Raw genomic sequence first — 15931 nt, 5'->3', positions numbered from 1 at the left:
CTGGTTTCTTTCTAAACAGTCTTTTACTTAACACTTTGCACAGTACTGTGAACACGTTCCCACTGAGTGCAGAACACATGAACAAGCTATTTACAGCACGTTTAGGTTTAAGACACAATTTTACTTCAGGCTGCTCCATCATTCCTGGTACTACAGTTTCTGTTTGTCCATCCTCCTCCTTACTGTTTGGCACCACAGTCCCACATATTCTAGTCATATAGTCTTCCCTGGCCAAGGTCTCGTCCCAGCCACAGGGACCCATTCTCTATAACGGTGTTGACCACAGTGGACTCGCCTCCTCTAATGTAGATTTCTGTGCTGATCTATTTGCTCAGGTTTATGCTAAATCTTCACTTGAGGACTTGTACCACTGGAGTCAGTCCACTGAAGGGAAACTTTCGGGCCTGGAGCTCACGCCTGCGAGACAGGGTTGACCCTCTGTACGTCCCAGACTAGAGTGCTTTCTGGGCACTCTGTTCCTGGTGCGACCCAAGGGTCTGTTGACAGGTGCCACAAACAACCACTTGCTATGGCACACAGCTCCTACTCGCTATCATACCCACTAGTACAGCTTTCTACTAACTATTAAGTAAACCAAGATGGAGACAGCCTGTGTCCTGCAGCTGGTTCCTCCTCTTGTGGTCGACCCACAGAGCTTATCTGCCTCCTGTCTATAGTCCACCTCTTGATAGGCAGAATCTATTCTTTACATCAGGGAGCATTACCTAAAAGCAGCCACTAGATGTAACAAATATGTAAAAACAAAAAGGTATCATATCAAATTTTATTTCATATTACACAACAATATACAGTAATCTAATATATAAAGCTCAGTGTATGTATGTGTGTGTGTGTGTGTGTGTGTATATGTCCGCTAAAGGAATCCGCACCGTTGCATTTACAATATCGAAATTTTGCAGAGACACTCCATGTGACTCAGAGAACGTCATAGACTATGTTTGGGCTGGAAAATTTAATCCCGTGCTTTCCAGTTACTCTACAAAAATCCTGCAGCCATTAAACTTAATGGAGCTGGGAGCAGCAGGCTATAAATAGCAACTGTCAGTGGTTGCTATAGGAACAAAATAACCTGTTAGTATAAGAAGCTTATGTCTGAGGTAAAAAGATGTGAGTGGTGAGACGGATAAAGAGAGACAGAAAGAGACAGAGACAGACAGAGACAGCCAGACAAAGAGACAGCCCTGGAAAGAGACAGACCTGGAAAAAGACAGCTCAGGCAACGAGACAGCCGGGCAAAGAGACAGATGGGCAAAGAGACAGATCTAGAAAGAGACAGCCCTGGAAAGAGACAGACGAGCAAAGAGACAGACCTGGAAAGAGACAGACCTGGAAAGAGACACACCTGGAAAGAGATAGACCGGGAAAGAGACAGACCGGGAAAGAGACAGACCGGGAAAGAGACAGACCGGGCAAAGAGACAGCCCTGGAAAGAGACAGACCTGGAAAGAGACAGCCTGGCAACGAGACAGCCGGGCAAAGAGACAGATGGGCAAAGAGACAGATGGGCAAAGAGACAGACCTGGAAAGAGACAGCTCTGGAAAGAGACAGACGAGCAAAGAGACAGACCTGGAAAGAGACAGACCTGGAAAGAGACAGACCGGGAAAGAGACAGACCGGGAAAGAGACAGACCAGGCAAAGAGACAGACGGCAAAGATACAGACGGGCAAAGAGACAGCCCTGGAAATAGACAGCCTTGGAAATAGATAGCTGGGCAAAGAGACAGCCCGGCAAAGAAACAGCCGGGCAAAGAGACAAATGCCCAAAGAGACAGACGGCAAAGAGACAGACCGGGAAAGAGAAAGACCGGGCAAAGAGACAGACCAGGCAAAGAGACAGACGGCAAAGAGACAGACGGGCAAAGAGACAGCCCTGGAAAGAGACAGCTGGGCAAAGAGACAGCCGGGCAAAGAGACAGCCGGGCAAAGAGACAGACCTGGAAAGAGACAGACCGGGCAAAGAGACAGACCAGGCAAAGAGACAGACCGGGCAAAGAGACAGACGGGCAAAGAGACAAATGCCCAAAGAGACAGACGGGCAAAAAGACAGACCGGGAAAGAGACAGATCAGGAAAGAGACAGACCGGGCAAAGAGACAGACCAGGCAAAGAGACAGACGGCAAAGAGACAGATGGGCAAAGAGACAGCCCTGGAAAGAGACAGCCGGGCAAAGAGACAAATGCCCAAAGAGACAGACGGGCAAAGAGACAGACCTGAAAAGAGACAGACTGGGCAAAGAGACAGACCAGGCAAAGAGACAGACCGGGCAAAGAGAAAGCCCTGGAAAGAGACAGCCCTGAAAAGAGGCAGCCGGGCAAAGAGACAGCTGGGCAAAGAGACAAATGCTGAAAGAGACAGACCTGGAAAGAGACAGACCTGGAAAGAGACAGAGCGGGAAAAAGACAGACGGGGAAAGAGACAGACGGGGAAAGAGACAGACGAGGAAAGAGACAGCCCTGAAAAGAGACAGCCCTGCAAAGAGACAGATGGGCAAAGAGACAGATGGGCAAAGAGACAGATGGGCAAAGAGACAGCCCTAGAAAGAGACAGCCCTAGAAAGAGACAGCCAGGCAAAGAGACAGACCTGGAAAGAGACAGACCTGGAAAGAGACAGACCTGGAAAGAGACAGACCTGGAAAGAGACAGACCGGGAAAGAGACAGACCAGGAAAGAGAAAGACAGGGAAAGAAACAGACCAGGAAAGAGACAGACCAGGAAAGAGACACAGACAGCCGGGCAAAGAGACAGCCGGGCAAAGAGACAGCTGGGCAAAGAGACAGCCGGGCAAAAAGACAGCCGGACAAAAAGACAGACGGCCAAAGAGACAGATAGAGAGAGAGAGACAGACAGATACAGAGATTGAGACAGATAGACTGATGCAAATACAGACAGAGACATAGAAAAGCAGACAGACAAGGAAAGAGACAGACAGCGAGACAGACAGTGACACACAGACAGAGACTGGGAGAGAGACAGAGAGACAGTTACTATCCCGGGCAACGCCCGGGTACTACAGCTAGTAAACTATAAAGGTAAATCAGTTGTGAAAATATCAAGCAAACGGGAAGAACACAGGGTCAAGAACGGAAATCTATAAAGGGGTAGCCAAGAAGATGAAAACTGCTGGATTAAACAACAACCATAAGATATATGCTCACAGGTTGCAAGACATAAGTCCAAAGGTGAACCCCAAATTATGGCCAAATCCTAGCCCACGGCTCCCACAAAGTGACAAAATCCTAAGAGAAAATATACTAATATGCAATAGTGAATGTGGAACCAGCAATAAGTCTCATATAATTGCTTACCTATGTACAGCATGTCCCAATGTGTGTCCACCGCTCCAACGTGTGTTTCGTTTCAGCTTTCTCTGTGGGCTGTGTATAAATAAACAATATTATGAATAATTTGCTGGATTTCTTACTGATTTCAATGTCTATAATGATATTAACGATTTATAATTCTAAACCAAAATGTTCTTCTCGACTCCTGTTACATGAGAGCAGTGCATTGTGGGATTCAGTATAGTAAAGTCATGTGACAACGTGTCATATACAGAAACTGCTGATTGTTTCCAAAAGCAACAAGCAGAATTTCAAGTCTCTGTTCTCATGACATGCATCTGAAGGTCTATCCTGCACATCTACGAGGGTGAAGTCTGTGGTGACTAAAAGGGCAGTTATGCTGCAAGATAATATTGAATGAAGATTAAAAATGCTTATCTCATGATTATCTTGCCATGTAAATAAGCTGCCGATCCCTTTGAGGAATGAACAAAAACGCTTGTTCATCTGATGAAACTACTTTTTGCTCAGCGTAAAAGATCATCGTTCTCAGTGGTGTATCATCCTTTGTCATCCGGACTCATCTGCCAAGAACAATGGCAGCCTAGGGGCAATGAGCGAAGAAGAAGGCGCTAAATGTGTATTGTTTGCAGTAGTTTGCCTGTGTAAACAGGCTTTCAAATGACTGCTGATCGGTAAAAGTTCATCGATTGGCAGACATATTGTGCCACCACCTGGTCCATGTATGAGTAGATGGGGTTTTTTTATGTATAGGCGTCTTTGATTCTGAAACTGCAGGAGGTCCATTTTGTTTCAGTAAAATGGCCTAATAAAAAAAGCTCCCTTATTATGCCTTATTATGGCTGTCTGAATGCAGCCTTAAATTTTTCTCTAAAAATCAGCACAATTTAGCGAAGCTAGAGCACATTTTCATATTTGCAATGTGGTCCTGCTATTTTTGTGGGTGCCCCCTTAAGTGTTTTCCATATCAGTAATTGAGTGATGTTTTCTTTGTACTCCATATTGGTTATTTTTCACGTGGGACATCATTCCCAGTCTCCAGTATGTTTACCCTCCCCAATGTGCCAGAGCGTACTCATGTCTCTATATTTTACTTGTCTACTTACAGATTCTCAGAATTTGCACACGATATACCCCGGAGCAGGACACGATGACTTTCTCAGATGGCCTTACACTCAACCGAACTCAGATGCACAACGCTGGGTTTGGTCCACTCACCGACCTTGTGTTCACATTTGCCAACCAGCTCCTGCCCCTGGAAATGGATGACACAGAAACTGGCCTGCTCAGTGCCATCTGCTTAATTTGTGAAGGTGCGTATCACATTGAATCATACACATTAGCTGTGTAATCCTGTTTCTTAGGAATCAGTTCATATGGGTTTTTCAAAGCTAATTTTAATTGAATCTCAACAGAACAGGGATGAACTTAAAGGGTTTGTCTCATCTTCTTTCTTCAGAAGCACCACTACCCTGCCACCCGTCTTCCTGTTTGCTGGTCTTGGTGGTGTTCTCCTGAAGATTGACAGGTCAGACCAGTGGCATGGTGGTGCTGCTTGCCAAACTGTGTGCTCTGTTATGTTGCTAGCAGATGCAGCCTTGGGTGGTGGCACCTATCATGGCCGTCAGCGTCCCCATCAAACTCTGGTTCTAATAATTAATATGTATAATATTGTCTCCTGATGTGCCCACCCATTAGAGTGTGGGCGAAATGCGTAGAGACACTGCATATTTCATAGTCAGGGGATTTTATCAGAATACTAATATTTATGCTATCTTTGATCATATCTTACAATCCTCTTGTTTATGATCCTATTTACAATGTATATCACTATCAGCCTAATATTAGAGATGTTGCATTTAAAAATTCATCAATGGTCACAATAATGTCAGACTCCATTGTTAGTGTGGAAATATAGCAACATTTAATATAAAAGAATAAGCTTTCATACATTAGCATCCCTTTTGTAGTAAAAGAGGTATTAATTAGGACTGTATTACCAAAAAATCCCTAAAATGTCTTTATTGTTTATGGGTATTATTTTAATTATCTAGTATCTGGCAACTGATTTTGCCTGGAGTATAACAGCTATTCCTTTGGTATAAAATGTATTGCTTTATAGGTTTGCTAGGTAGACCAGCACATTAGCATGTTGAAAATAGTATATAGTCTTTTTAATAAACTAATAAAAAATATACAGTATATTTTAACCATGTAATCCACCTGGCCGGTGATATTTTGCTTGGGCAACAGGTCACAAAGCTAAAGATACACTGAACTAAAATATAAATGCAACTCTTTTGTTTTTGCTCTCATTTTTCATGAGCTGAACTCAAAGATGTAAGACTTTTCTATGTAAATGTAAAGAAAAGGCCTTTTTCCCCCATTGTTGTTCACAAATTTGTCTAAATCTGTTAGTGCGCTCTTCTCCTTTGTGGAGATCATCCATCCACCTCACAGGTGTGGTATATCAAGATGCTTATGAGACAGCATGATTATTGCACAGGTGTGCCTTAGGCTGGCCACAATAAAAGGCCATTCTAAAATGTGCAATTTTATCACAGAGCACAATGGCACAGATGTCGCACGGTTTGAGGTAGCATGCAATTGTCCTGCTGGCTGCATGAATGTCCACCAGAGCTGTTGTTCGTGAATTGAATGTTCATTTCTCTGCTCTGCCATCTCCAAAGGTATTTCAGAGAATTTGGCAGTGCATCCAACCAACCTCACAAACGCAGGCAACGTGTAACAAAACCAGCCTAGGACCTCAACATCCAGCACCTTCACCTCCAAGATTGTCTGAGACCAGCCACCCAGACAACTGTTGCAACAATCGGTGCATAACGAAAGAATTACTGTACTAATTGGGGTCTCCACCTGACTGCAGGTCGTCATCGTAACTGACTTGTGTGGGTAAATGCTCACATTCAAAGGTGTCTGGATTGTTGGAGAGGTGTTCTCTTCATGGATGAATCCCGGTTTTCACTGTACAGGGCAGATCGCAGACTGTGTGTATAGCGTCGTGTGGGTGAGCGGTTTGCTGATGTCAATGTTGTGAATAGGGTTGCCCATGGTGGTGGTGTGGTTATGGTATGGGCAGGTATATTTTATGGATAATGAACACAGGTTTGTTTTATTGATGTTATTATCAATGCACAGAGATACTGTGATGAGATCCTCAGGCCCATTGTTGTGCCAGTCATCCACGATCATCACCTCAACAATCATGTTACAGTATGATAATGCATGGCCCTATACTGTACGGATCTGTACACAATTCCTGGAGGCTGAAAACATCTGAGTTCTTGCATGACCAGCATAGTCACCGGACGTGTCTCCAATTGAGCATGTTTGGGATGCTGTGGATCAGCGTATAAAACAGTGTGATCAAGTTCTTGTCAATAACCAGCATCTTCGCACAGCCATTGAAGAGGAGTGGACCAACACTGCACAGGCCACAATCAACAACCTGATCAGCCCTAAGCGAATGAGAAGTGTTGCATTGTGTGAGCCAAGTGGTCACACCATATACTGGTTTTCTGATCCCCACGGACCCCTACCCCGCTAATACTGTTAAACTGTATAATTTAGAGTGGCCTTTTATTGTGGCCAGCCTAAGGCGCACCTGTGCAATAATCATGCTGTCTAATCAGCATCTTGATATGCCACACCTGTGAAGTGGATAGATTTTCTCGGCAAAGGAGAAGTAGTCACTAACACAGATTTAGACATGTTTGTGAACAATAATTGAGAGAATAAGGCCTTTTGTGTACATTTATTGTTATTTTACTCTATTATTTAGCGCTATCGATTCCACAGCGCTTTACAGATGTGATTATCACTGTCCCCATTGGGGCTCACGATCTAAATTCCCAATCAATATGTCTTTGGAGTGTGGGAGAAAACCAGAGAACCCGGAGGAAACCCACGCTTGCAGATGTTGTGCTTGGTGGGATATGAACCCATCGCTAGAAAAAGTCTTAAATCTTAGAGTTCAGTTCATGAAAAATGAGAACAAAAAACAAATGTGTTGCGTTTATATTTTAGTTCAATGTAGCTGTCTGACCCGTTACCTCGTAGTATAATGAAGGGCAATAGGGGAGTACCACAAACATGACAAGCAAGTTGCAAAAACTCCCCAACTCTTTGCTTTTACATACCCAAGGTACCTTTCGAGCCCATTCACTTGCATTATGCTGCGAAATAGCGTCACCATACAGCTATTTTCGGCCAAGTGACCTGTGTTGTGTCCACAGTCGCTGTGTAGCCCCAGCCTTGGTGTCACACTGTGCATAGCCATTAACAGTCGGTGTGAAAACCACATTAACAAGCATTTTGGCATGGTTTCTGACCACAATGTGTCACTGGTGTCACTGTACCCTTAAAAGCTGCAACATTTCATCCAAGGAGTGTGTTTGGAGTCAGGAATGAGCGGCAATCAGTGTTGGCTGCCTGTGCCACTTGTGCTTGGAATGCTTGGCTGCACATAATGTATTAAGACTCTTACAACAACCTTGAGTACCCTATATATAATATATAGAAATTGCTATACTTCAGATATGTTCCGTCAAGGGAGAATAGTGCATGTTGCGGTGAAGGACTATCTGTAGTAACAGGCATCCAAGCAATATTTTTGTAAAGAATTAGACCTGAAAGGCACTCAGATGTCAGCAAGCCAAATATAGCTCCCTCCTAATGCTGCACAACTCATTCAAGCAGATGGTGCGGTCTACAGCGGAGGCTTACAGTATGCTGCCATCTAGTGGCCTACCTGTATGTGACCCGCGCTGCAGGAAATGCAGAATACACAATAACAGTGCATGAAAGGTGACTTTTTTCCGCTCCTTCCTCTTTGCCTATCTAGACCGTCAGGATCTTGAAGAACCAGCTAAAGTAGATAAGCTGCAGGAGCCATTGCTGGAAGCGTTGAAAATTTATATCCGAAAGAGAAGACCCAACAAACCCCATATGTTTCCAAAGATTTTAATGAAGATCACAGATCTTCGCAGCATTAGTGCAAAAGGTAATGATATAATAGACAATGATGCGTCTCATGAGAGAACAAGTATTATTGCACGACACAATACAAACTATATGGGAATGTAACAGGATGATTGAGATTACACATAAGGCTATGTTCGCACAGTGCGTTTTTGCGCATTTTTCAGGTTCGTTTTTGTGTGTTTTTGGACTCAAAACTGCATGACTTTGGTTCCCCAGCAAAGTCTATGAGTTTTCATTTTTGCTGTCCGCACACAACTTTTTTTTAAGCTGCGTTTTTGAGCTTTAAAAAAAAAAAATGGACATGTCAATTCTGTCCTGCGTTTTCCCCCCATGCAATGCATTGGAAAAACGCAGAGATCAAAAACGCAGGAAAACGCAGCCAAAAACAGATTTTGTGTTATACTAAGCCTGATGAAGAGACCTGAGTAGTCTCGAAAGCTTGCAATTATTACCATCTTTTCAGTTAGCCATTAAAAGGTATCAACCACTGAGGACTTCAGTTCTTTTAAACAATTTTTTAAAGGGATTCATTGGAAAAATGATGTTATAATTCGCACAGATTGCCTTAAAAAGAATCATTTATTTCCAAATTCCGTGGGCTACTTTTCTAGAAAATGTACATTAAAGTAACTTGCAAATTACAACACACTGATCGGGGTCCGCACACATGAACCTTTCATCAATTAATTTCATACAACTTTGGCTCCAGAAAACTTTAAATAATATGCAAATAGATGTCCAGAGCACTGTCCCTTGAGTGAAATTCAGTCCATGTGCAGAACACTTATGGCCAGTCATAGTTTGTTCTGGACATGCATCGGTACTTTGCGGGATTCCAGTTAGGACAGTGCCACCTCATGTGGAGCCAGAACAATTGAGTAATGAAGCAGGGACCTGAACCCTCCTGCTAATAGCGTAAACTGTACTGACCGCAGCCATGATGATTCAACCACCTAATTAGTATCTTATGTTAAAGTGTTTTCTGGAGAAGACCATGGATTTTGAAAGATATAACTCTTTTTAAGTAAAGCTGCCTTGTCTTTTCACCACTGGAGCAGTGCTTTTAATCTAAGGCCCATGTCTTTACCCTTATACCCACCCTTCAGCATTTTCACCTTTTATCAGCGTCACTCCGGTCCCACAGCACCATTGAGTGACCGCAACGTCTGACAGGCTGGAATTCAGATGTTACATCACCTGCTCTCAATACAAGTCTATGAGAGCAAAAATGAGGCTCCCATAGACTTGCATTGAACAGTAACCTCCGGCTTGCTCCATGAAACACTGGAGCAATCTGGCAGGTCAAAAACTGCAAAAGAGCAACAGCAATAGGTGAAGACAGTGGCAGGTAAGTATACGTGCACACTGAGTATTTGGTGAGTTTTTAGTTTCTATTTGTAACCAAAACCAGGAATAGTCATAGGAGAAGTATAATAACCAAGGGCACCACTTCTGTATTTATCACCCACTCACCCACTCCTGGTTGTGGCTTCAAATACTGAGGTAAAAAACTCACCAAATACCCTGTGTGCACGTGGCCTAAACGTGTCTTTGGAAGCCTGCTACTTTTTGAAAGAAAATATTCATAATGAGAGTAGTAGTCTGCAACGTGTCTGTAATCCTACCAATGTCTTTCACAGTGTCATACTATTGTAGCAAAAAACATGTAGGTTAGACTACTTTCACACTTGCGTTGAACAGCATCCGTAGCATTGCGTTGTGTGACGCACAACGAATGCTACGGATTGTACAAAATAACACAATCCGTTATTGTTTCTTTTTCCTTGACTTTACACATCTAGGCATGCGCAGTTGTGTAAAGACGGATGCGTTAACGGAATCCGTCAAATGACGGATTCAAACGGAATCCGCCACCATAGGCGTCCATTATAAAAACAACGGACGCCAACGGATTCCTGCAGGCTGCGTTTTTTTTGACACTCCGCCAAGCGCAGAAAAACGCTACATGCAGCGTTCCATCCGCCCGGCGGTCACTGATGCGACGCGGGGCGGATGCATCGCAAGACCATCCGTTGCTATCCGTAGCTAATAGAAGTCTATGAGGAATAAAACTGTTTCCTGCAACAGTTACCATAATTCCTCAAGGCTGCGGATAGCAAAGGAAGCCGTCCTAGGCAAGTGTGAAAGTAGCCTAACCCAAATATCCAAATTTAAAAAACATTTTTTTAAAATACATATACTTTAGAAATGATCAGTAAAGATAAGTGATTACCTACAAAGCTGGGTTTTTGTGCATTAGGCATGGCTGGCTAAACATGCGGTTTCCTATCCCTTTAGGTGCAGAACGTGTTATTACATTAAAGCTGGAAATCCCCGGATCAATGCCGCCCCTCATTCAGGAAATGCTGGAGAACTCGGAAGGCCATGAGGCATCCAGTCCAAGTGAGAATGCACCAGAGCACAGTCAGAGCATCTCAACTAATAAAGAAGAGGAGCGGGTCAGCAAATGTGCGCAGGTGCAATAGGGCCCGAGTCTCCACTAGACATTCCCAACACAATATGCACACAGGGATGACAAGCAAGAAGCATTCTCCCACTTCCCCCGTTGCTGACTTTGCGGATCCAAAACGTGTTCAGATTCTTCAGCAAGACAAGACCAACTGGTTTCCATTTCTATAAACCTATATACTTTTTGCTGTTTACATTCTTATCTTTGCTGGACTCTTACGACTAGAAGAAACCACACTAAAGCAGCCATTTTACAGAACAAGAAATAAAGCTATGTCTATTTTCTCTTCCGATCATCAGATTGCATGATCTTTGAAGACTTTGTACATAACCTATTTACTGTTCTTTCTGCTGGATGTTCGGTGCTTTCCTTTTGTCTTGCATACATGAAATGTTCAAGACAAGGTTAAAAAAATGTAAAAAAACAAAAGATATGGACTGTTGTACGTGTCCATATAAAGAACATTAACCGTCATATAGGTCATTACATGCCCTCAACTGCATTGCGTCTATTCCCTCCTGTCCTGTTGGAGGAAGTTGTGGAAGGACATTCATTACATTATCTGAAGCCAGTTCTGTGACTGCCTGTTCCGTTAGAAGACATGTTATTGTAGAGTTGTCAATGTCACTTTAAGAAGGTGGATCAAACAGATGTGATTGTTTTGGTGGATGATATTTACAGGTGCATTACTGCAGTAATTGTAGCCTCAAAGGCACTTTCCAGTGTTACAATGTTTTTGTCTGTTTTCCTTTTTTTCATGTTTACCTGTTCACAAGCCATTAGAGAAATGTTTGTGTGTGGTTCACGACCTACGAGTGGGTATTATATAAAGAGCTCCCCTTTAATTTCCCAGAATACATCTCTCCGGTGCACAATTTAGCAACTCACTACAACTCTGAAGTGTGATGTAGCGAATGCTGTAAGACCATTTTGGCTACTTGAGAACGGCAGAGCATGCTAGGAGCTGCTATTCTTTAACACTAGCGGCAGCTGCAGGTTATATAATACAACTATGGAATAATTAAAGAATCTGTCAGCACAAAATGACTGATCAAACAAAGCACAGGCACTTGGCGCAGCCTTGATGTACCAAGCGCAGGCACTTGGCGCACCCTTGATGTACCAAGCACAGGCACTTGACGCACCCTTGATGTACCAAACAGAGGCACTTGGTGCACCAAGCACAGGCACTTGGTGTACCAAGCTCAGGCACTTGGTGCACCCTTGGTGTACCAAGCGCAGGCACTTGGTGCACCCTTGGTGTACCAAGCGCAGGCACTTGGTGCACCCTTGGTATACCAAGCGCAGGCACTTGGTGCACCCTTGGTGTACCAAGCGCAGGCACTTGGTGCACCCTTGGTGTACCAAGCGCAGGCACTTGGTGCACCCTTGGTGTACCAAGCGCAGGCACTTGGTGCACCCTTGGTGTACCAAGCGCAGGCACTTGGTGCACCCTTGGTGTACTAAGCGCAGGCACTTGGTGCACCCTTGGTGTACTAAGCGCAGGCACTTGGTGCACCCTTGGTGTGCGAAACAGAGGCACTTGGTGCACCATTGATGTACCAAGCACATACACTTGGTGCACCTTTGGTGTACCAAGCACAGGCACTTGGTGCACCCTTGGGTCTGGCCAAACACTTTTGTGCACCTTTCCATCTACTTGTCCATCAATCTCCAGCCAAAGCTGTCAATCAATTAAAAGAGGGCATAGATAGTTGCAAAACAATAAGGTAGGAAAGTGTGCTGAACTGATTGCCAATGCCATGTGTGCACCAAACGCCGGTGCTTAGTTTGCACAGTCCTTTTATGCTGAGTGACTTAATTTTTTTTCTAGAAGATTCCACATGAGTTGTATAATGTAAAGATGCACAAGCGAGTTATGTAACTTACACTACTGTGGCGCTCTCATTGAACTGGCACAATATAGTAAATTGCCTCGGCCCCACACTACAAAAACACTTATTGCCCACCCATTTCATTGTTTTAATCTGGATCACAGCGACTGTGATACCACAGTAGACGATGACACATTGAAAGGTGTTTATAGGTCTCATTTAAAGCACTAGTAGAAATTTTGGGGGATATTTTAGCAAGTCTGTGATGTATTCTTCACTGGCTCGGTTTGTACATTGAGATTGTTTAACAATGCTTTCTATGTTCATATACTGTTTACCTTTTTTCCATGGAGTCTCCTGGCAAAAGAATAAAATATATTTATTTTACATCTTTCATGTCGATCTTAATAGAACACACAACACATGATAGATTTCCATTTTTTTTTAATGTTTTTGTCTTCATTTTAAAAAGCAGGGCGTCTGTATTTTCTCCCTTCTGTAGTTCATCAGGACAATTAAAATGTGTGCTTGAGCACGGCAGTCTAAAACATTTCTACAAGGCAAATTGGAACGAGTACGTGACGTTTCATGAGTAAAAAAGAGCAGAAAACTGTATGTGTAACAACAAATGTTAAAATGCCTACACAATAATAAAAAACATCAAATACATTATCACATAAAATAAGACAATGTACAAAAGTTTGCAACGGGAGGGACAAAAGGACTACACAACATACTTTGTTGGAAAACATTAGCGTGCTCCTCGGGCACATAACTAATACATAACAAAATCATCATCTTCTTCATCGGACTCTGCAAAATATTTCACTTCTTTCCTGGCCCGGCCTGGCCTTTGTCGTGTCGCACTTTCGGAGTTCGCTTCTGGTGGAAAGATGTCCACGTCTGAATCATTGTCAAATGCGGCTTTCTTAGACTTCTGAGGAAAGATCAGTTACCAAAAAGTCAGATGACAAGAAATCCACAGACTCGGCAGCAAGAAAACAAAATGTGAGCATAAACTTGTATAAAGCAACCTAAGGTTCTCCCATAGAAACAAGTTATCACCTATCCACAGCCTGGGGCTCTGGGGGCAAGGTACAGTGCTCGGTTATATCCGACAGTCCCATAGACAATGATAGGAGTGGTGGTGCATTCATTATTCCATTTTAATGGGGCACTTCAGAGCCATTTTCTCGGGATCCATAGGGGATCTAGTAGCAAGTTATCAGCTATACTGTGGGTAGGTGATAGCTTGCTTTTGTATGAAACCCTAACCATAGTCAGGGAATAAATCAGGGAACACTTTAGCAATGTAATCATAAAGACGGGTATGCTACATGGCCAAAAGCATGTGAAACCCAGAATACTACCAGAAACTACCAGAATGTATAGGGCTGACAGTAGAACGTGGGCACCTTATTTCCAGTGAAGGGCTGTGTAGACTCTGCATTCATAAAGAAGGGAATTTTGTTTACTTACCGTAAATTCCTTTTCTTCTAGCTCCTATTGGGAGACCCAGACAATTGGGTGTATAGCTTCTGCCTCCGGAGGCCACACAAAGTAATACACTTTAAAAAGTGTAACCCCTCCCCTCTGCCTATACACCCTCCCGTGGATCACACGCTCCTCAGTTTTGGTGCAAAAGCAGGAAGGAGAAAACTTATAAATTGGTCTAGGGTAAATTCAATCCGAAGGATGTTCGGAGAACTGAAAACCATGAACCAAAAGAACAATTCAACATGAACAACATGTGTACACAAAAGAACAACCAGCCCGAAGGGAACAGGGGCGGGTGCTGGGTCTCCCAATAGGAGCTAGAAGAAAAGGAATTTACGGTAAGTAAACAAAATTCCCTTCTTCTTTGTCGCTCCATTGGGAGACCCAGACAATTGGGACGTCCAAGAGCAGTCCCTGGGTGGGTAAAAGAATACCTCAATAAACAAGAGCCGAAAAAAACGGCCCCCTCTTACAGGTGGGCAACCGCCGCCTGAAGGACTCGCCTACCTAGACTGGCGTCTGCCGAAGCATAGGTATGCACTTGATAGTGTTTCGTGAAAGTGTGCAGACTAGACCATGTAGCTGCCTGACACACCTGCTGAGCCGTAGCCCGGTGCCGCAATGCCCAGGACGCACCCACGGCTCTGGTAGAATGGGCTTTCAGCCGTGAAGGAAGCGGAAGCCCAGAAGAACGGTAGGCTTCGAGAATCGGTTCCTTGATCCACCGAGCCAAGGTTGACTTGGAAGCCTGCGAACCCTTACGCTGGCCAGCGACAAGGACAAAGAGCGCATCTGAACGACGCAGGGGCGCCGTGCGAGACACGTAGAGCCGGAGTGCTCTCACCAGATCCAAAGAGTGCAAATCCTTTTCACATTGGTGAATTGGATTAGGGCAAAATGAAGGAAAGGAGATATCCTGATTGAGATGAAAAGGGGATACCACCTTAGGGAGAAATTCTGGGACCGGACGCAGAACCACCTTATCCTGGTGAAACACCAGGAAGGGGGCTTTGCATGACAGCGCTGCAAGCTCAGACACTCTCCGGAGTGATGTGACTGCCACTAGAAAGGCCACCTTCTGCGAAAGATGTGATAGAGAGACATCCCGCAGCGGCTCGAAAGGTGGTTTCTGAAGAGCCGTTAGCACCCTGTTAAGATCCCAGGGTTCCAGCGGACGCTTGTAAGGTGGGACTATGTGGCAAACTCCCTGCAGGAACGTGCGGACCTGCGGAAGCCTGGCTAGGCGCTTTTGAAAAAATACGGAGAGCGCCGATACTTGGCCCTTGAGAGAGCCGAGTGACAAACCCTTGTCCATTCCGGATTGAAGGAATGAAAGAAAAGTGGGTAAGGCAAACGGCCATGGAGGAAAACCGTTATCAGAGCACCAGGATGAAGGGAATTTTGTTTACTTACCGTAAATTCCTTTTCTTCTAGCTCCAATTGGGAGACCCAGACAATTGGGTGTATAGCTTCTGCCTCCGGAGGCCACACAAAGTATTACACTTAAAAGTGTAAAGCCCCTCCCCTTCTGCCTATACACCCCCCGTGCATCACGGGCTCCTCAGTTTTAGTGCAAAAGCAAGAAGGAGGAAAGCTAATAAATTGGTTTAAAGTAACTTCAATCCGAAGAAATTTCGGAGAACTGAAACCATTCAACATGAACAACATGTGTACACGAAAAAACAACAGCCCGAAGGGAACAGGGCGGGTGCTGGGTCTCCCAATTGGAGCTAGAAGAAAAGGAATTTACGGTAAGTAAACAAAATTCCCTTCTTCTTTGTCGCTCCATTGGGAGACCCAG

At 44.1% G+C, this 15931-nt stretch overlaps 2 protein-coding genes across 5 annotated transcripts in view; one reads left to right on the top strand and one right to left on the bottom strand.

Moving 5' to 3' along the window:
• Positions 1-13020, top strand: part of RARB (retinoic acid receptor beta) — a 964546-nt gene extending 951526 nt beyond the window's left edge. For all 4 annotated transcript variants that reach the window (XM_075315284.1, XM_075315281.1, XM_075315283.1 and 1 more), the window contains 3 exons: positions 4433-4637; positions 8189-8347; positions 10627-13020. In XM_075315284.1, coding sequence (XP_075171399.1) covers positions 4433-4637; positions 8189-8347; positions 10627-10814 — 552 coding nt within the window. In that variant the 3' untranslated portion in view covers positions 10815-13020. The remainder of the gene's footprint in view (positions 1-4432; positions 4638-8188; positions 8348-10626) is intronic.
• Positions 13021-13060: 40 nt separating this feature from the next.
• The window catches only part of TOP2B (DNA topoisomerase II beta), a 163833-nt gene continuing 160962 nt past the window's right edge, over positions 13061-15931 (bottom strand). Inside the window, exon 37 of the mRNA XM_075315280.1 lies at positions 13061-13570. Coding sequence (XP_075171395.1) covers positions 13409-13570 — 162 coding nt within the window. The 3' untranslated portion in view covers positions 13061-13408. The remainder of the gene's footprint in view (positions 13571-15931) is intronic.

The sequence above is a fragment of the Anomaloglossus baeobatrachus genome, chromosome 6 (genome assembly GCF_048569485.1).
Source record: "Anomaloglossus baeobatrachus isolate aAnoBae1 chromosome 6, aAnoBae1.hap1, whole genome shotgun sequence".
Taxonomy (NCBI): Eukaryota; Metazoa; Chordata; class Amphibia; order Anura; family Aromobatidae; genus Anomaloglossus; species Anomaloglossus baeobatrachus.
The sequence above is the reverse complement of the archived record's forward strand: the minus strand, read 5'-3'. Positions and strand labels throughout refer to the sequence as shown.